General features: G+C 39.6%; 1 protein-coding gene across 2 annotated transcripts in view; it reads right to left on the reverse strand.

Moving 5' to 3' along the window:
• EIPR1 (EARP complex and GARP complex interacting protein 1) overlaps positions 1–22,292 on the reverse strand; it is a 191,067-nt gene that overhangs the window by 156,967 nt on the left and 11,808 nt on the right. For both annotated transcript variants that reach the window (XM_023550394.2, XM_003411795.4), the window contains one exon: positions 21,373–21,456. Coding sequence is in view for 1 of the 2 variants with exons in the window: in XM_003411795.4 (XP_003411843.1) it covers positions 21,373–21,456 (84 nt within the window). In the remaining variant the exon portion in view is untranslated. Of the gene's footprint in view, positions 1–21,372; positions 21,457–22,292 lie in introns of those variants that run through there.

Below are 22,292 nucleotides of genomic sequence, written 5' to 3' on the forward strand. Positions count from 1 at the left end.
GTCCCGCTGTTTGGCTGTGGGGAAAGGGGCAGAGATGACAGGGTACTACTGCCTAAATAGACCTGGGATTGACCAGGCTTTACTCACTTCATAGTGAGCATAACTCAAATCACAGGTCAGAAATGGTTAAACTGGGAAGGAGTGAGGATGGATTCTATGGACATTTTTAACTTCTTTTTACAAATGAGCACAACAGCTGTCACCTCTTATCATAACACAATATTAACTATAATAGCATTACACGTTAGCCACTACATAAAAAAGTTAAATATGCTATTTTCATGCTTTTCTGCATAATTTTTTTAAAGGATTAAAATGATTTTTATATTCACTTTCTTATCAATTCCCCAAGTCAATGAGAATATATAATTCTTCTTTTAAAAATGGGTGTATACAAAGAAAATAATCATGGATCTACACCAAGATTTATATCCAAGAATGCTCACTACTACATTGATTATCATAATGAAAAATTAGAAGTCATCTACACGTCTGGCAATAGGGAATTGGTCAAATAAATTGTAGTATTTCACTCTAATACTAAAATTAAGAGATTCACTGTCAGGAAACTATGGTCTTGAGAAAACCCCAAAGATTGGCCATAAAACATTCTGCTAAAACCTCAAAAATATCAAACATTCTATATGCTGTAGAAGACCCTTTTGTGCCATGGGAAAATGTCCCTAATATATATTTAGGGGGAAAAGTATATACTAAAGAGCTACATATGTGGCAATCCATTTTTTTGTTTTAAAAAATTACGCATGTCCAAACGAAGAGAAAGAACAGAAGGTAAATGGTTATCTTTGGATGGCGGGATTATAGGTGGTTTTCCTTTTCTTCTTTGTGGCTTTTTCTGTATTTTTTTTTAAACATTAGGCATGATTAGCATGCATTGCTTTTGTAATCAAAACACTAAATGTAGTTTAAAGAAAAATTTTACACGATACCCAAGAGCATCTTTATTTTCCACTTGCTTCAGATGGCCTCTCCTGTTTTATTCTTGAGTTTCTCCTCTTATGTCATGCTTTAGTGCAAAAACAACCTCCAGTCCTATTAAGAAGTTAGTTTTAGCTGTGCGTGGCCATCTAATATATTCTACTGGTCTCACCCCTTTGGAAGCAAGGAAGGATGAAGAAAACTAAACATACAAGGGAAAGATGAGTCCAAAGGACTAATGGACCACAACTACCACGGCCTCCACCAGACTGAGTCCAGTACACCTAGATGGTGCCTGGCTACCACCACTGACTGCTTTGACAGGGATCAATATAAAGGGTCCCGGACAGAGCTGGAGAAAAATGTAGAACAAAATTCTAACTCACAAAAAGAGACCACACTTACTAGCCTACAGAGACTGGAGAAACCCCAAGCGTATGGCCCTGGACACCCTTTTAGCTCAGTAATGAAGTCATTCCTGAGGTTCACCCCTCAGTCAAAGATTAGACAGGCCCATAAAACAAAACGAGACTAAAGGGGCACACCAGCCCAGGGCAGGGACTAGAGGACAGTAGGGGACAGGGAAGCTGGTAACAGGGAACCCAAGGTTGAGAAGGGAGAGTGCTGACACGTCGTGAGGTTGGCAGCCAATGTCATAAAACAGTATGTGACTGTTTAGTGAGAAACTAGTTTGTTCTATAAGCCTTCATCTAAAGTAAACCCAAAAACCAAACCCGCTGCCATCGAGTCGATTCTGACTCATAGCAACCCTACATCGAAAGTACATTAAAAAAAAAAAAAGTAGTAGTGGCTTTAGACCCAGGCTAGAATTCAAATCCTGCCTCTGCCACTTAATAATTATGTGACCGGAACCTCAATTTCCCCATGTATAAAATAAAGATATTACTAGCCTCCCAGGATTAATGAAAAACCAAATGTTTCCTCCTTCTCTTTTGGGTGAGAGATTTAAAAATAATTACCATTAGAATATCTTTAAAAATATTCTCAATAAATCTCTCACTGTACTCATAGCCCAATACAGTTTTCACAGTGGGTTCTCAAATACTCCTGGTGAACAGCTTCTAAATTATAAGAACTAGGGAAACTATAAAGCAACACTTTTTTTTTGCAAACTAAAGCAAGTTTATTGTACTTTTTTTCCTTTCCACATCAGAGGGAATTTTACTATTAAATACTTTTTCCTTCTCTGGACAGGTCACACATCTAGACACCTATAAGAGAAAAATATTTGGGAGTACTTCCTAAAGCTAAACATAGAGATGTCCTACAGCCCAACACTTCTACTTCTGGGTACATATCAAACAAAGACACAAACATGGATTTTTATAGCAGCTTTATTCATGATACCCAAAAACTGTACATACCCAAATAATAGGATGAGTTAATAAATTGTGGTATATGAATAAAATGGACCACTTACAGTCATGAAAAAGAACTACAGATACACAGAACAATACTGATGAAACCCGCAATGTTGAGTGAAAGAAATCAGATACAAGAGCAACATACTGCGTGGTTCCATTTTAAGTTCAAGAACAAGTCAAATAAATTTATGGTGAGAGAACAGTATTCATGCGTGGTGGGGGGTGAGGGTTGGAGGTTTAGTTCAGACTGGGAGAACTCCTGATAGAAGCTTCTGGGATGCTGGAAAGGATCAAGATAGTGGTTACACGTATGCAAATGTGTGCTCACATGTATGTGTGTTTATGCGCGTGTGCATGTATCTGTGAGTGTGTGCCTGTAAAACCGCATCAAGCTACATACTTAAGATATCTGTGCACTTTAATGCATGCAAACAACAACTTACAAGCAAAAAATGGATTAAATACAAGCAACAGAGGGAAAGTCGTTCTTCTTTATAACCAATGACTTACTGTTTTAAAATAAGATCTTTGTGATACCAATTTATATTTATTATATTTGCCAACTTTTTTTAAGTGATGACAACCAACACTGGTAAGGCTACAGTAGAACTGGTAGGCACTGCAAATCTGTATAACTGTTGTAGAAGGTTTACCATAATACATAAAAAAGAACTATATTTTAATGTTGAAGTCTTTGAAACAATTATTCGATTTCTTGAAACTTATTTCAAAGAATAAATGAACAAAAAAAATCATGGAATATTACGTAGCTTTAAAAATCACAATGAAGAAAAATTATAAACACAAAAAGTGTTCAAGACAATATTAAAATCTTAAAAGCAAAATACAAAATGGCATGCAACTATAAAAAAGTCACACGTGAACACAAACTGAAAGGTAACATGAAAATTCAAAATAATGTTTCTGTTTTTAGGGAGAACAGGAAATTTTTTCCTCCAATATTTGATACATTTCCTCCTTATCAGGAAATCCATTAACACTAAAAAAGAAAAAAAAGAACACACTTAACTGTACTACTTTTCCTTTCCCAAAACCTATTCCTCTGAAATGCACTAAAAGCATGAGGACCATTACATCGTGGAAGTCACAGTGCTTCTGGTTTCATAATCCTCATTTGTTGACTGTGTCGAGCAATCCATCAAGAACACGTGGCCTTTCCTACTTTCCCTTGCACACTGGTTCCTCACCCACCTTCACAAACGTCTCTCCTGCTTTTTAAGCTTTCCAGATACTCAAAGCTAATCACTGCTCCCTGCTGGGCCTGGACATCTCTCAGGCACCTCTACCAACATTAATCTCACCTGTGGGAGTGTCTTTCTGACCACCTCATCATAAAGCTATTTCCTTTCTCGTGAAGACACAAAGCAAATGATTTCTAACCAGGCTCTATTACTTCATCCAAACATATCTTTCCTGTAGATTTGTTCCTTTCAACTTTCTGGCTTGATAATGCCGAAGACAGACTAGTGAGGGAAGAAATGGGAAATCTAAGTTTAGCCTAATGCCATCTCTTCTAATTTGACATACTCTGACAATAGCCCTTAACCTTCATTTTTAAGCCTGAAGAGTCTTAAGGCTTTTCTACATACCCTCATTAAAGTAGAAACCCTGGTGGCATAGTGGTTAAGTGCTACAGCTGCTAACTAAAGGGTCAGCAGTTCGAATCTACCAGGGGCTCGTTGGAAAGTCTATGGCGCAGCTCCATCCTGTCCTATAGGGTTGCTGTGAGTCGGAATTGAATTTACAGCACTGGGTTTGGGTTTGGCTTTATGTTCACAAAGAATGGTAAGGCATCCCCACCATAAGCAAATAATAATAAAAACAATAATGGCTAATATTTAGAAAGGGGGAAGTGGTGGTTCAATGGTGGAATTCTTGCCTTCCATGCATAAGACCCAGGTTCAATTCCCGGTCAGTGCTCCTCATGCACAGCCATCACCCATCTGTCAGTGGAGGCTTGCCTGGTGCTATGAGGCTGAACAGGTTTCAGTGGAGTTTCCAGACAAAGACAGAGTAGTAAGAAAGGTCTGGTGATGTATCACCAAATATCAGTCAACAGAAGAGCTAGATGGTATCCGGTTACAACCAATGACTGCCCTGGCAGGGAACACAACATAGAATCTCTGACAGAGCAGGAGAACAGTGGGACACAGACCTCAAATTGACCTCAAATTCTCATAAAAAGACTAGACTTAATGGTCTGAGACTGGAGGGACCCTGGAGGTCACGGTCCCCGGATACTCTGTCAGCCCAAGATTGGAACCATTCCTTAAGCCAACTCTTCAGACAAGGATAGGACTGGACTATACGACAGAAAATGATACTGGTGAGGAATGAGCTTCTTGGCTCAAGTAGACACATGAGACTATGTGGGCAGCTCCTGTCTGGAGGCAAGATGAGAAGGCAGAGGGGACAGGACCTGGCTGAATAGACATGGGGAATACAGGGTGGAAAGGAAGAATATGCTGTCCCATTAGGCAGAGAGCTGCTAGGAGTACATAACAAGGTGTATATAAGTTTTTGTATGAGAGACTGACTTGATTTGTAAACTTTCACATAAAACACAATTAAAAAAAAAAAAATCAGTCAATGAAAACCCTAAGGATCAAAACAGTTCGATCCACAACTGATCACGGGGATAGCACAGGATCAGGAAGCATTTCGTTCTGCTGTGCATGGGGTCACCATGAGTTGGGGGCCAACTCAACAACAGCTAACAAGAACAACAAATATTTATAACATGCCAGGCGCTATGCTAAGTGTTTTACATACATTAATTCCTTTAATCTCTAAAAGAGCCCTATGATATATCATTAATCGCATTTAATAGGTGAAGAAACTGAGGCTGAAAGAGTTGAAGTATCTCGGCTAAAACTATTCAATTAGAAGACAACAGAGTCTAAGGTTTAGACTTAGACCTAACTGACTCCAGAGCACATGATTTTAAATTCCCTCCTTCCCCACCCCCCACCCCCTTCCTATTCTGCCACAGGTGGAAATCTCCTTCCATCTCAAGATCTGCTTTGGACAACAGCAGGTAATGAACACAGTTTAAGAGTCAATTCCTGACTCCAATGAAAAGGTCTGTACCTTCATTCTCTGTCCTCAGAGCCTCACACTATCCCTACCACACATTGGAGGTACAAAACAAATTATTGCTGAATAAATATATGCAGGTTGGCTACAAAATCAAGTAACACACTGGATAAAACTGTATAATGAAAATGAGAGCAAAAGAGCATGGAAGACATGGAAGCACAGAAGACCAGGGAATGTTCGCTAAGATGGTGAGGAAACGTGTCATTGTGTTGGTGGTGCTTAAATATTACTTTAAATTCTTCATGTCATGCCTGATTTTTAAAATGCTTTTTAATAGCTTAGAATGAACATCAAATGCATATATTTTGAATTGCCATCATAAAAATGATCAAAGTTGAATTTAGCAGTGCAGGTCTATGAGCATGCTGGCCCTGTATAAAAACTAAGAAGAGTTATAAAATGTCCTAGAACAGCCCTTAATGATTACTTTAATCAACCCTCCCTCATTTTCTGCTAAAGAATCCAAGTTTAAAAAGAAGAGTTACCTGTCCATAGCTATACAGCGGCAGCCCAGGACAGGTCCCTTAATCAAGCAGACAACTCCCAGGCCACTGCACTTTTCTTCCCATTTTATCTCTATTACTGACTAAAGGGAAACCCTGGTGGCATAGTGGTTAAGTGCTATGGCTGCTAACCAAAACGTTGGCAGTTCAAACCCACCAGGCGCTCCTTGGAAACTCAATGGGACAGTTCTACTCTGTCCTATAGGGTCACTATGAGTTGGAATTGACTCGACGGCAACGGGCTTGGTTTTTTTTTTACTGACTAAAGGTAAACATAAAATCTTGAAAATTAAAAAAAAAGTGGATAAAAAATTGGACATGAAAAATCAAGTTATCCACCTCTTCAGGAAAGTTAGGGATCCAACGGCTTCCCCATGGGGACGAGACTATTCCTCCCATAGAACTTTCCTGGTGTGAGACTGAAGTACAGCACCAAGACGACTTAGTTAGCCAGCCATCAGGGGACTCCTCCCCACAGCCTCAACATTAATGCTTCCCAGCTTACTATCCATAGCTAAAAATACCCTCCCAGCTGATGATTCCTTAAGAATTTTACGTAACACTACATGTGGCTAGATCAAGGATATAGCAAACCATTTTTATGATCTCATATCCCTAGTTCTCTTTACTTCCAGTTACAGTGGTTGTTAGCTGCTGTCAAGTCAACCCCAGTATCATGACGACCCCATGCCCAACAGAAAGAAACGCCGCCTGGTCCTGCGCCATCCCCATGACCAGTTGTGGATCAAATCGTGATCTGTACGGTTTTCGTCAGACGATTTTCGGAAACAGGTCACCAAGCCTTTCTTCCCAGTCCTTTTCAATCTGGAAGCTCCACTGAAACCTGTTCAGCATCATAGCGACACACAAGCCTCTGCTGACAGATGAGTGGTGGCTGCACAAAGGTGCACTGGCCATAAATTGAACCCGGGGCTCCCGCATGGAAGGCAGGAATAAATTATTAATCCTGCAAACACAGTTTCTACCACAGTCTGTTTTGCTTCAGCATGGTGTCCTAAAACGAAAAGCGATCTGGCAGTCAGGAGACTTGGGTTCTAGTTTTAACTGCCCCATAGGGTTTCCAAGGAGTGGCTGGTGGATTCAAACTGCTAACCTTTTAGTTAGCAGCTATAGCTCTTAACCACTGTGCCACCAGAGTCCCTTAACTGTCACTTCCTGGCTATGTGACCTTGGGCAAACCACTTATCCTTTCTGGGCTCTAGGTACGGCATCTGTAAATTTAGTGAACTTGGATTTCTAAGATCCCTTTGTTAATTAAAGCACATACTGGTCCTTCAGCTAAGACTTTAAATGACAAGTGACTGAGTTATTATTAAAAATCCCCAATGCTTACTATGCCCATAATCTATCATTTATCTATCTATATTAACATCCTTTAATTTAGAAAATGAGGTCCATTATATTAACAGCCTTTGCCAAAGAAACCCAAATTATTCTTGGCAACCCAAACTGGGGAAAAGGTTAGATTCCACTACCACGCTGTGTTCAGGGAGAACGTTTCCCTAGAAAGGCAGACACGGTGGAGCCTCCTTTCCAACATCTGGTCAAGGGCTGGAGCCTAATCAGGTCACTGAAATGTCACCAGCTAGCTCTTTATTATCAGACTTCTAGACATAAATTGAAAAATTAGAAAGATGTAAAATAGAATGCTGCATTAAAAAAATAAATATCTATGGAAGTATAATAAATGTGGGGAGAGCAGAATTGTCAGAAAATAGAAAAAAGAGTAAAATTTATAGAAGCAAGAAAGAAAGGAGATAAAAGGTGGAAGGGGTAGCACTATATATGATTACATCAATATAGGTTCACACATGTGACTTGTTTAAGATACAGAATTCCAGTGAAGAACAATAACAACAACAAAAGTTAAGGAAAAATGCTTTAAGGAAACCCTTATGAAATGGACATGAGAAAAAAATTAAAAATCCAAAATCCACTTATACTTCTCTTAGCTTTTTTTTTAATCAGACAGCAGAGATAAAATACCCACTCCCCCCAACACCACTACCACACACGTACCAGGCACAGGTCTGCCAAGAACTGCAAACCCAGGCACGCTTAAGGGCCTAAACTCAAGAGCCAGCCAAACGGGTACAGGAGTATCAATGGGAGGTTCCCAACCCAAAACCAAAACCAAACCCATTGCCGTCAAGTCGATTCTGACTCATAGTGACCCTATAGGACAAAACAGAACTGCCCCATAGGGTTTCCAAGGAGCTCCTGATGGATTCGAACTGCCATCCTTTTGGTTAGCAGCCGTAGCTCTTAACCACTATGCCACCAGGGTTTTCTCAAAGCTTCTTTAAATAGAAAAAATCCGGTTTGTTTGTCAGAAAATATAACACTACACCAAACAGGGCAACGATATTTTTCCTCGTGGAAGGTAAGTGCATTTACTAAGTTAGAGCTAATTATTACAAAGATTTGCTCAAAATGACACAAACATGAATGGCCCTAGGTTCTCAGAGAACTGACAACGCATGATGAGGATGGAGAAAGGTAGTAGGCATCAAAGAGCGCAAAGGTGCACAATCCCTGGTTCTCAGCAAATTCACAGCATATCATGGCGATGGACAGGCGTAAAGTCAACTTGAAGAAAAACAAATACATAATAAAAATACTATGGATATTTATATCCAGTACAAAAACTGGAATACTATGTATGAAGCTTTGTACACACACATAAAACCCATTGCCGTTGAATTGATTTCGACTTATAGCAACCCTTTAGGACAGAGTAGAACTGCCCCATAGGGTTTTCAAGGAGTAGTTGGTGGATTTGAACTGCCGCCCTTTTGGTTAGCAGCCGTAGCTCTTAAGCACTGCGCCACCAGGGCTCCATACACACATACACACTCATACCAAGAGAGATAAGGGCATGGAAAAAAAAGGCAATTAATTCTAACTTGGGGAGCTACAAGAAGGGGTGAAAAGGGAAAGACTTCACATAGAAGATGGTATTTGAGCTACACATAGAAAAGATGAAGACTCGAAAACCCTGGAAAGAAAAAGAATAAATTTCACCCCAAGACTGAAGAACCATCATAGCTGAACTCCTCACTGCTCCGCATGAGGGGTATTTCAGGAATGCCAGTGGACCTTGAGAGTCAAACCAGTTCTCCAAAAGCATAACTGGGAGGGGAGGGGCAATACCAGAGAAAACTTCAGACATCACATTTTAGGTTCACTGAATTTGAGTGCTGGAAAGAACCTATTACAAGAATTCTCAAATTTGACAGATCATTTGGGAACACATCCTAAAAATACAGGACCTCTGAGAATAAAGCTTCACACTGAAGAGAGTAAAATACAGAAAAGGAGAGGGACGGGGCTCTTACTAACAACACTCAAGTCGCTAGGTCAAGCCTCACCCAGAGTCAAACAACCTTGTGAGTTTTCAGCTATAACCAAAACCAAACTCAGGGCCCTGAAGTCGATTCCGACTCATAGCAACCCCACAGGACAGAGTAGAACTGCCCCATAGAGTTTCCAAGGAGCTCCTGGTGGATTCAAACTGCCGACCCTTTGGTTAGCAGTTGTAGCACTTAACCACTACGCCACCAGGGTTCCCTTTCAGTTATATGACACCATAAATTCATCTTGCCATCAAAGGAGGAGTCTCTGCATAGTGCAAATGGTTAATCGCTTCAAAGAACTGGAGGGTCAAGTCCACCCAGAGGCTCCTCAGAAGAAAGGCCTGGAGAGCTACTTCCGAAAAATCAGCCACTGAAAACCCTATGGCGCACAGTTCTACTGTAACGCATTTGGGGTCGCCATGACAAGACTCTACGGGGCAGTTCTAGTCTGTCCTACAGGGTTGCTATCAGTCAGAATCGACTCGACAGCACTGGGTTTTGTTCGTGATGACAAGGCAGCAACTGGTGGTTTTCTCTTTAAAGGAAGAGAGAGAGGGAGGGAAGAAGGAAAGAAGACACCGGAAAAGACAGAGAGAGCGGGAGATTCCGTTAGCCTGGAGTGGGGCCCAGAGCCTGAATGATTAACAGGAGTGATTCTGAGGGCAGCCCGCGACAGGACTTTCAGGCAGAGGGAGCAGCCAGAACAAAGCTTATCGTTAATCAAAATACAATGCAGCTGTGGCTAAAAAAGAAAAAGTTAAACGGCTGGGGGTTGGGAGGAGGGGTACCGTTTTAGCATTCCCTTTATGGCAATGGGTTTTTTTTTTGTTTTGTTTTTCAATGATAAGTCTTTTCATTGATTACGATCATAAGCATCAGGCTTGTATTAAAAGAAGTTAAATTACAGTCCTTCTGTTTTTCACCTTAGATCCCCAGTTGTTTCAATAAAGAAAAACACGCCTCATGCCATATCTACATGAGAAATAGGAAGTTAACAACAAATGCAAAGAAAACATACTGCAAAAGCAGACAGAAATCCCTTCAATCTGAAATCCCGTCCTTCCTGGTGCTGTCTGCCTAAGCGTCACTGCTGCATAGCCAAGGAGCACACACCCTCTAAGAAAAAAACGCTATCTTCCCAATGAAAGCAGAACCCCAGATAAAGAGGAAAGACTCCAGAAGTTCTCTTCCCTTTTTCTAACACTGTAAATCCTCAGATGGAGAAAGTCCAGTGCAAAATTAAGAGCACAGAAAATAGAGCAGGTCGTCCCACAAAGAAAGGTCAGGCACCTGTAACAGTCCCTACAATTTTCAGAAAGACAGCACAGCTGAATTAAGTAGTCATGATTCAGGTGCTGGGCATTTCCTAGGCTAGGGAATTAATGAGTGCCTGGGAGGAGTTGATGGCCTGAAGCAAAGCCAAGGGCCATTAACCCTAACCACTCAGACATCAATTCCCCAGGAAAAGCCCTGTAAGCACTCACAAACTCAAATTGTGGAGGGGGAGGAGAGGGCTTGGGAGTTTCACTGGAGACACTCTTTCTATTGTTACAGATCCAGCAACAGGATTTGCTGCCAATAGCCAATCTGAGCACACTCCTTAGACATTCCCTATTCACAGGGCTCCAAGCCTAGACAACAAAGCCTCCTGGGTTATTCAAACGCACCCAGCTAAATGCTCCAAAGACGGTAATATACAGCAATGGACTCCAACTTTGGTTGGGCTCTGGAATGGAATTGCCCTGTCTGTTGTGACATTTCCTACATAAGTATATGTTAAGTCTTTAGGTACACAAACATGTACGTGTGTGTTGTGTACGTTGCATGTCGTTGATTCCAACTCACATGGACCCTACAGGACAGAGCAGAATTGCCCGATAGGGTTTCCCAGGCAGATCAGTGCTTCGCTGCTAAAGGAAAGGTTGGTGGTTTGAACCTATCTGGCGGCTCTGTAGGAGAAAGACGGCTATCTGCCCCTGTAAAGATGACAGCCCAAGAGGCCTCATGGGGCAGTTCTGCTCTGTCACATGGGGTCACTGGGAGTTGGAAATCCATTCGACACCACCTAAAAAAGTTATATAGCTATATGCTATTCCAATAATCTTGTTAGGTTGTAATACAAATAATATTGTTATAATAATAAAATGATACGAATAATATTGTGAAATATATGGATATGAAGAGAAATTCAAAATACATGAACAATATTGTTAAATACATAGAAATATAAAAAATTCACATAATCATGACATTTCAAAGAAAAAATAAAAATCAGAGCTCCAGTTCACCCCTCCTATTACAGAGAAACAAGCCTGGAGAGACATAAAAGGAGATAGGCATATTTATTGAGTTTTTTAATCACTTTAAAATACATTGTGATAATCATAATAATAATATTACTTGAAAATACAGGAACAATTTTATTTCTCTGTTTGGTAAGAGTAATAATAATGAACGCTATGCTCAACCCTTCCCTTTTGGTCTTCTATCTGTAGGAAAGCATTAAAAAAACAAACCCGTTGCCATCAAGTCGATTCTGACTCATAGTGACCCCACAGGACAGAGTAGAACTGCCCCATAGAGTTTCCAAGGAGCGCCTGGTGGATTTGAACTGCTGACCTTTGGTCGGCGGATGTAGCTCTTAAACACTACACCACCAAGGTTTCCATAGGAAAGACCCCAAACCAAAAACTAAACCCACTGCCGTCGAGTCAATTCCGACTCATAGCAACCCTATAGGACAGAGGAGAACTTCCCCATAGAGTTTCCAAGGAGCACCTGGCAGATTCGAACTGCCGACCTTTTGGTTAGCAGCTGTAGCACTTTACTACACCACCAGGGTTTCCGTAGGAAAGCACAGTCACCAAAAATTAGCCTACAATACTTGTGGCAGGCTCCTGAGGCCGCTCAGCTGACAGTGAGCTTCTAGAAAACCTCATGTCAAATATGAGATTTGCTTGCTGCTTCCAGCATATATATGAGCAGAATATACAGGAGTAAAATATGTGTATCAGTCCCTCCTTCTTTCCCTCACCAATCCCTTCTTGCTCCACCCACCTCTTCCTCAGGGCTCCCTCACAAAAAATGAGTGAAAATACTATGAACAGACAGGCCGTCAGCAAGTGACATACATATGATCGTGGTCATACTGTTGCATCTACCTGGAATGCCTCAGCTCAAGTATCTATCGCCTTGTCTGTGACACCTTCGGAGAAGGCTACGAGGAAGAAATAAGTGTCCCTTCTCCTGAGTTACATCCATTTTGCACATACCTCTTTTATAACACATCTATTTCATCACTTCATTGAAAGTTCAACTCAGGGCATGAATATCTGTTCATTTTTTTTGTGTACCAAGAACGTAACAAAGTAGAAAGAATTAAAGAGTTCTTTTTTTTATTAATATACTGGAAACCCTGGTGGCATAGCGGTTAAGTGCTACGGCTGCTAACCAAAGGGCTGGCAGTTCGAATCCACGAGGCGCTCCTTGGAAACCCTATGGGGCAGTTCTACTCTGTCCTATAGGGTCGCTATGAGTCGGAATCGACTCGACGGCACTGGGTTTAGTTTTTACTCGTAGCCCTAGTTGCGCAGTGGTTAAGAGCTCGGCTGCTAGCCAAAAGGTCAGCAGTTGGAATTCACCAGCCACTCCTTGGAATCTCTGTGGGGTAGTTCTTCTCTGTCCTATAGGGTTACTATGAGTCGGAATCAATTCAACAGCAACGGGTTTGGTTTTTGGCTTTTAGTGATATACTAGGAGCTTGGGTGGCATAAGCGGCTTGCAATCAGTTGCTAACCTAAAGGTTGGCAGTTAGAACCTATCCAGTAGCTCCACAGAAGAAAGGCCTGGCAAACTGCTTCCATGAAGATTACAGCCAAGAAAACCCTACGGAGCAGTTCTATTCTGTTAACACACAGGGTTCCCATGGGTCAGAATCGATGTGACGGCAATCAGTTTTTCTTTTTTTATTATTAATATACTGGAGTCTCTGGGTGATACAAATGGTTAAAACGCTTGGCTGTTAAAAGTTTAGAGGTTCAAGTATACTCAGAAGGTAACTCAGAAGAAAGACCTGGCAATCTACTTCTAAAAATTCCAGCTATTGAAAACCCTATAGAGCATAGGAAGTAAATATAATCCTGATACCAAAACCAGACAGCCACTGCAAGGAAAGAAAACTACAGATCAATATCCCTTATGAATACAAATGCAAGAATTCTTGACAAAATACTAGCGAACAGATTGCAACAGCATATTAAGAGTCATATGCCACGGCCAGGTGGAACTTATTCCAGGAATGCAGGATGTTTCAACATTAGAAAAATCAATCAATGTAATATACAATATCCACGAAACAAAGGAAAAGAACCACACGATCATCTCTATGGACGTAAAATAAGCATTTGAGAATCTAACACCCTTTCTTGCTGAAAACCCTCAAGAATATTGAAATAGAAAATTCCTCAATATGATTCAAGGCATATATGAAAAGCCAATAGCGAACATTATATTTAATGGAGAAAGACTGAGAACTTTCTCCTTGAATTGGAAATAAGATGAGGGTGCCCGCTCTCATCACTTCTAGTCAGTATTGTATTAGCAGCTCTACGCAAACTAGTAAGACAAGAAAAAGGGGAAAAAAGGTATTCAGATTGGAACAGAAGAACCAAAATTATCTCTATTCGCAGATGACATGATCCTATATACAGAAAATCCCAAAGAAAACTTCTAGAATTAATAGAGGAATTTGGCAGAGTTGCAAAGTACAAGGTCAACAAACAAAAATCAGTTGGGTTTTTATACACCGAAAACGAGAAATCTGAAAAGGAAATAATTCTATTTACGATAGCATCTAAGAGAATAAAATAACTAGGAACTAATCTAGCCAGGGACGTACAGGACTGATAAAATCAAAACTATAAAACACTGCTGAAAGAGGTTAAAGAAGACTTAAATAAATGGAAAGATGCTCCATGTTCACGGATTGGAAGACTTAATACTGTCAAGATGTCAATACTACCCAAAGCAATCTATAGATTCAACACAATCCCAACCAAAACGCCAACAGACTTCTTTATAGAAATAGAAGAATCAATCCTCAACTTTATATGGAATTGCAAGAGCCCCTGAAAGCTAAAGCAATGCTGAAAGAGAAGAACAAAGTAGGATGGCTCACATTTCCTGATTTTAAAATATACTATACAGCTACAGTAACCAAAACAGCTTGGTCCTGGTATAACAATAGACACACAGACCAATGGAATATAATTGAGAGTACAGAAATAAACTGATACATCCATGGTCAGCTGATTTCTGACAAGGGTGCTAAGTCCATCTGATGGGGAAAGAAGAGTCTCTTCAATAAATGATATTGGGAAAACTGGATTTCCACATGCAGAAAAATGAAACAAGATCCATGCCTCACACCATACACAAAAGCAAATTCGAAATGGATTAAGGACCTAAATGTGCAAACTAAAACCATAAAATTATTAGAAGGAAATCGCCAGGCCTAGCTTTTAATGATGAAATATCTAACATAATAACAAAAGCACAAACAGCAAAAGACAAAATAAATAGACAGGACTTCATAAAAATGAAAAACTTTGTTGATTAAGAGACTTCAAAAAGTAAAAGGACAAGATATTGACTGAGAGAGTATCTTCGGAAACCATATATCCAATAACAATCTAATAACCAAACTATATATAAAATTTTGACAACTTAAATAACAAAAAGACAAATAACCCAATCATTAAAAGGACAAAGGACTTAAAAAGGCATTTTCACCAAAGAAGACATAAAAATGACCACCAAATACATGAAAAGATGCTCAACGTCATTAGCCATCAGAGAGATGCAAATCAAAACCACAACGAAATACCGTTTTATTCCCACTAGAATGGCTTAGATTAAAAAAAAAAAAAAGACAGAAAATAACAAATGTTGGCAAGGATGTGGGGAAACTGGAACCCTTAGCCATTGCTGGTGGGAATGCAAAATGGTGCAGCCTTTGTGGAAAACAGTGCAGAGGTCCCTCAAAAACTAAAAATAGAACTACCATATGACCCAGCAGTTCCACTCCTAGGTATATACCCAAAAGACTTGAAATCAAAGACTCAAAACAGAGATTTGTACATAAATGTTCGTTGCAGCACTATTTACAACAGCCAAAAGGTGGAAACAACCTAAATGCCCACCAACAGATGAATGGATAAACAAAATGTGGTACAAACATACAACAGAATACTATTTAGCCAGGAAAAGAAGCAAAGTCTTAAAACATGCTACAGTATGGACAGAGCTTGAAGACATTATGATGAGTGAAATAAATCAATCACTAAAGGACAAATACTACATGACCTCACTCATATAAAATGATAACAACAGGCAAATGTATAGAGACCAAAGTTTATTAGTGGGTACTGGGTATAGGGGGAGAAAGGAAAGGAGTGGGGGCTTACTGCTTATGAGTACTGAGTTTCAGTTTATGGTGATGGAAAAATCTCATTGATTAAGGGTAGGGATGCACAGCTGATTAATGTAATTGGTGTCAATAAGCTGTACACCTGTAAAAAGATGAATTGGCAAAAGTTGTGTGATAGATCTACAATAACGACAAAAAAAAAAAAAGTAGCTGCTGAGGCTACTCAAGGAGCCCTGGTTGCGTGGTGGTTAACGCCATCGACTGCTAACCAAAATGTCAGCAGTTCAAAAACACCGGTGGCTCTGTGGGAGAAAGATGTGGCAGTCTGCTTCTGCAGAGGTTTACAGCCTCCGAAGCCTATGGAATCGGTATCAGTCGGAATCGACTTGATGGCAGTGGGTTGTGTTTTTGGCTGAGGCTGCTTATGTATAACCAAACCCCTCGTGGGATTTGGTTCCTTGGTTTGGAGGATTAGGGTCATGGTTTCATGGGACATCCCAGTTAATTGGCCTAATAATGTGTTTAGTGCCTCTGTTCATCTCCTAGTTCATTACGTAGTGCCTGGGGTCTTAAAGGCTTGCAAGCAGCCATCCAAGGCACAAAAGTTGGTCCCTATTCACTACCAGGGGATGGGAATGGAACGTGTGACTACTTGCCTCTATGAAAAACTTGCCTCCTTTGCCATGAGACCAGAAGAACTGGATGGTGCCAAGCTACCATTACTGAACATTTTGATCAAAGATTCTACAGAAAAACCTTGATCAAAAGTGGGGAAATGTAGAACGGAATTTCAAATTCTCATAAACTCCAGACTTTCCAGAGTCATGGAGGCTGGATGAACCCCTGATCCTAATGCCCTGAGATCATCTTTGAAACTTAACCAAAAATATCCCCTGAAGTCTTCTTAAAACCAAGCATTAGTTTAATTTCACTAGTAAAGAATGTCTGCCTTGAGCATTATGTTCTTTTAAGATCTACCTATATAGGATCAAATCGACAACAGCAACTCGAAAGCTTAGATAGAAAACTTACGGGGCAGTGAGTTTATGTTAACAAGGGAGGAACAACTCAGAAAAGGAGGGTGAGAATGGCTGCGCAACTCAAAAAATGTAATCACTGTCACTGAATTGCACATGTAGAAACTTGAATTGATGTAATGTTCTGCTATATATATTCTGAACAACAACAAAAATAAATTAATAAAAAAAGAAAGAAAACCCTATGGAGCACGGTTCTATATAGGGTTGCCATGAGTTGGGATTGACTCCACAGCAACTTTTTTTTTAATGAACATAGTAAGCATTTGTTGAATGAATAAATGAATTTCTCAACAATGCTGTACACTTTTCTCAGCAATATGGTGAGAAAAACCAGTAAGTATGGCAAAAACACTCCTTTTAAACTAGCATTTGGGTTCACATATGAAAAACAACTGCTGATAATATTTAACTCCCTTGGGTAGAAATAAAAAGTTTTCAGACCTGTATTCTTTTATTCACCCGTGGCTAGAAAACTATAACAGAAGCCAGAGGCTACAAGCCATAATTAGGAGTTTAATGAGGATTTTTGAAAAGAATGAGACAACAGTAAATACAGTAGTTTTGCAAGCAAAGCACTAAAGTAGCCATTACATATTGGTAGATATGGAAAAGGTTACCAAATATTTACATACCTGTTACCATAAAATTTAAGTTGCATGTATACTTTTTTTGTATCTCACCATTGGAAAGTTAAGCTTGTGCCTAAGACTGGTGAAGAAGGACAAAATTTTTCCTTTAACATTAAAACATTTCTTTCATTAGGTTCAAGGACTAATGACTTGTATTCTTGAAACCATGACTGCTTGTGCCAAAAAATGACATTTGATATAAGAGGGCATGAAACAACTGTAAAATTGTTAACTGGTGTCATAGTAGGTTGATTTAACCCACCAAGCTTAGATATTTATAATTCACTATGATAGTGCTGGAGCCTTGGTGGCATAGTGGTTAAGAGCTTGGCTGCTAACCAAAAGGTAGTTAGTTCGAATCTGCCAGCCGCTTCTTGAGAATCCTATGGAGCAGCTGTACTCTGTCCTATAAGGTTGCTATGAGTCGGAAGCAACTCAACGACAACAGGTTTATGATAGTACTACTCAAGATGAGGCCTCGTAAGCTTTATGAAATGCAAATTCTTGGGCCCAACCCCAGGCCTACTGAATCAGGATCTTGGGGGATAGAATGAAGAACCTGTATTTTAACCAAGTGCTATGTATCTATATTTTATTTGGTAATTATATATTGCCAGAAAGCATTAAGACCTTTTGCCTTCCCTTTCTCCCTAGAGCTCTGTTTTTATATACCTTGGGATTAAAAGATTTCTTAAAAAAAAAAATGCAAATCCAAGTTAACTTGAGAACTTTGTGTAATTATAACATGATTACAACAAAAAGTAACAGATACCAGGAGAGCTGGTGCTATGGAAATAACCACACTCCAGACCTTGACCTGTAAGGGCCTGTTTGCTTCGACATCATTAACTTGGATCCACTTACAGAAACTAATGGGATTCCTTTTCACTTACAGTACCTCCTAACCGGCCAGATTATTTCACAACTGCAGAGGCACCTGGCAGAGTTAATGGGTTACTGTCTTTGTCATCTTGTGCTGCTATAACAGAATTTACCACAAGTGGATGGCTTTAACAAAGAGAAGTTTATTTTCTCACAGTAGGGTAGATTAAAAGTCCAAATTCAGGGTGTCAGCTCCAGGGAAAGGCTTTCTCCCTGTCAGCTCCTGAAAAAGGTCCTTGTCCTCAATCTTCCCGTGGTCGAGGAGCTTCTCAGGCACAGGGACCACGGGTCCAAAGGACCCGCTCTGCTCCTGGTGCTCTTTCTTGGTGGTATGAGGTCCCCAACTCTCTGCTTCCTTATCTCTCAAGAGTTAAAAGGTAGTGCAGGCCCAACCCCAGGGAAACTCCCTTTACATTGGATCAGGGAGGTGACCTGAGTGAGGGTCTGTTATAATCCCACCCTAATGCTTTTAACATACAATCACAGTCACAAAATTGAGGGCCACCACAGAACTGGGAATCATGGCCTAACCAAGTTGATATATACATTTTTGGGGGGACTTAATTCAATCCCTGACACTCTTCCTCCTAAATTCTTGTGCCTGAGAACCACTGCTGTAGTGTATTTTTATTTTGGATTAAACTGTTAATTAAAGCTTTAAAAAACTAAAATGAAATGCATAAATTTAAGATGTATGACAAAACACATCATTGACTCTAAAAAACAAAGACACTGGGAAGCTAACTGAGTAACATGAGAAACCTAACTTGGGAGGGAGGGAGAAAACAAATTGCCAAGCCCATTTAAAATAATTCCCTGGACACTATCCTGTTCCTCAAAGGATTTAAAGTGAATTAAAGCAGTCTGTTGTTTTGGGCTGACCCTTTCTTAACATCATAACCAAATGACGTTTAATTTTGGTTGATAAACCCAGGTACAATGTAACTCAATTATTACTACCACGCCTTACATTGTCTTACTTTGTTTTTAAATTAATATGTGTCTGTTAGCTTTTACCTTTCTTTGTAGAAAAATTTTATAAGGATCCATATTAAAAAAAAAAATTTTTTTTTTTCTTTCTTTTTCTCAGACAGCTTAGAAAACGATGCTTGACCAATAAAGGTCAACGGTATGCTCAGAAATAAGGTGGGATTAAAAAGCACAGAAATGAGAAAAGGGCGTTTAGAGCACTGGGAACAAAGTTAGGGGGCCTGTTTCAATACCTACCTTATGATAAGCGGAACAAAAATTCAATCACCAGGCAAAGGTCACCTGCCTGAGTTTCAAACTCTTTACACACTGAGATTTGCCCCAAGCTTCTCTTCCAATCTGAGAGCCACACTGAAGGTTGGCGCCACGGAGCAGCCATTTCAGATGGCGGGCAGCTGAGCTGCATTCGAAGGAAGATAGGTTTGTATATATTGGCATCACCCTATCTGTTGCCACTATCATCTTCCAGCCTTCAAGGGTGAACTGACACCCCTTTTAACCAATATCCCTTAAAAGGTATGTTGTCTTTATGGTGATTTCTATTTATTTTTGAGACTGCCATTGGTAACTACTTTTAGGAATAAATAAATAATGTCTATCTTACATTTTTCCCAGGATACAGGTAATACATACACACATTCAGGAAACATAGAAGATTAGAAAAAAAATTACTTCATGAATATTCTTACCACCTTAAGGTAAACGTTGCTTACATTTTGAACTGTTTTTGGCCTACCTCCTTCCAATCTTTATTCCATATAGGGAACTGATTTTGTACTTTATTTACACGACAGCTATTACATTGCATTACAGTTTTAACGTTCTACTTTATTCATCTAGCAGTTCTTAAATTGTGATTTTTATTAGGAGTTTGTAACTTAATGAGTGTAATGAGTGAATACGACCCCACTTAGAGCAACATTTTGATGTTCTGGTTGTTTCTCATTTCTTACAATTATTAGTACCATACAATTAATATTCTCTGTGTATAAAGCTTTTCCTATGTTTTAGATATGGGGATTACAGGGTAGATAATATAATCATTTACTTAAAAAAGCTCTAGATATATACTGCCTGGTTAGTTGCCAAAATGACTGACAGTTTTAAATACCTCATTAATACACAAGAGTGACAGTTTTACTATATCCTATCCAGCCCTAAATATTCTTTATAATATTATAATAGCTACTTCTGTGCCATTTCCCCTGTGTGAAAATGATAACCCTGTGGGGGGCCCTGTACCATTTTAGCATGGCCTTACGAGCAACTTCTACAACGTTCACAGCCTCTCTACGAGGTGCAAAAAGTAGACATTTTTGCTTCCATTTTAGTGAGTAAAACGAAGTCCACCAAGGTTAATTCATTGCTTATGGTTATATGGTCAGCGCCAAGCTGTGAGCTGAATCTAAAACCAAAAAAACCAAACCTGTTGCTGCTGAGTCAAGTCCAACTCATAGCGACCCTATAGCTCAGAGAAGAACTGCCCCATAGAGTTTCCAAGGAGTGCCTGGTGGATTTGAACTGCTGACCTTTTTGTTGGCAGCCGTAGCTCTTAACCACTATGCCACCAGGGTTTCTGAGCTGAATCTAGAGCTCCTAAATGTCCAATATTCTTTCTACTGCAGTGACCAGAACAGCAAGTGGGTTATATCTTACGTGTCCACCTGGATCAACAGATAGTTAACGGCCTACCAATCTTGAGATATGCAGCCTGGTTCAGTCTCAGCTAGAAAGACTGCTATGTGCAGTTAAAGAAGTCATTCCCTGTGCTGACCTTGTACGCCACATGGCTTCTCAATAGCTTATACGTTGAAGCCTATATAACTTCAAAACTGAAACATAAAACTATGAAAGTAATGCTAAATGGAATAAGTATAAACTATTGAATACAATTATTACATAGCTGGATGATTTTCTCTGACTTAAAAATATATATTAAAACTCCAAAGAAAGTTTTATTTTGTGTGGCATTAGTTTTTTTTTTTCCTCAAATGTTCCTTGAAAAATCAAGAGCAAAATGGTTATAAAACTAAGAATAGGCTTAGCAATTAATATGTATATATTTGTCAAAAATAGTTACCTGATTATCATATTTAAGAGACTGTGTGCCAACCAAGAACCGAATGGCATCTGTTTCCGCAGTTTGAGGTGTTAAAGCACGTGCCTGCAGGAGGGAAAAAAAATCCATAAACATTATGAAGCCAGGCTTAATACATAAAGATCGAAACGCAGTTTATCTCCTCTACTGTTGATGGAGTATAAATTAGTACAAAGTTTCTGGACAGCAGCTTAAAAATATGTGTTAAAACTTTTCTATACTTTTTAACACAATGCTACTTCAAAATTGTAAATGGGCACAAAAATTAAGCAATAAAGATGTAAATTATATGATTAAAATTTTTTAATGTAACCATAATTTTCAACAGTAATTGACTGATTAAATAATTTATAGTTCAACAGTAGAGCAGAATATGGCTTCCAGGAACAGAAGAATAGGTGGTTTAAACAATTCTTCTGCAGGGGACAACCAGAGAAATTCAAGCCAGATTTAGAAGAGGGCGTGTAACCAGGAATATCACAGCTGATGTCAGATGGATCCCAGCTAAAAGCAGAGAATACCAGAAAGATGTTTACCTGTGTTTTACTGACTATGCAAAGGCATTCAACTCTGTGGATCATAACAAATTATGGATAACATTTCGAAGAATGGGAATTCCCAACAATTAATTGTGCTCACGAGGAACCTGTATGTAGATCAAGAACCAGTTGTTTGGAAAGAACAAGGGGATACTGTGTCATTTAAAGTCAGGAAAGGTGTATGTCAGGGTTGTATCCTTTCACCATACTTACTCAATCTGTATGCTGAGCAAATAATCTGAGAAGCTGGTCTGTATGAAGAAGAATGGGGCCTCGGGATTGAAGGAAGACACATTAACAACCTGCGTTACACTGATGACACAACCTTGCTTGCTGAAAGTGAAGAGGGCTTGAAGCACTTAC

The sequence above is a fragment of the Loxodonta africana genome, chromosome 12 (genome assembly GCF_030014295.1).
Source record: "Loxodonta africana isolate mLoxAfr1 chromosome 12, mLoxAfr1.hap2, whole genome shotgun sequence".
Lineage (NCBI taxonomy): Eukaryota > Metazoa > Chordata > Mammalia > Proboscidea > Elephantidae > Loxodonta > Loxodonta africana.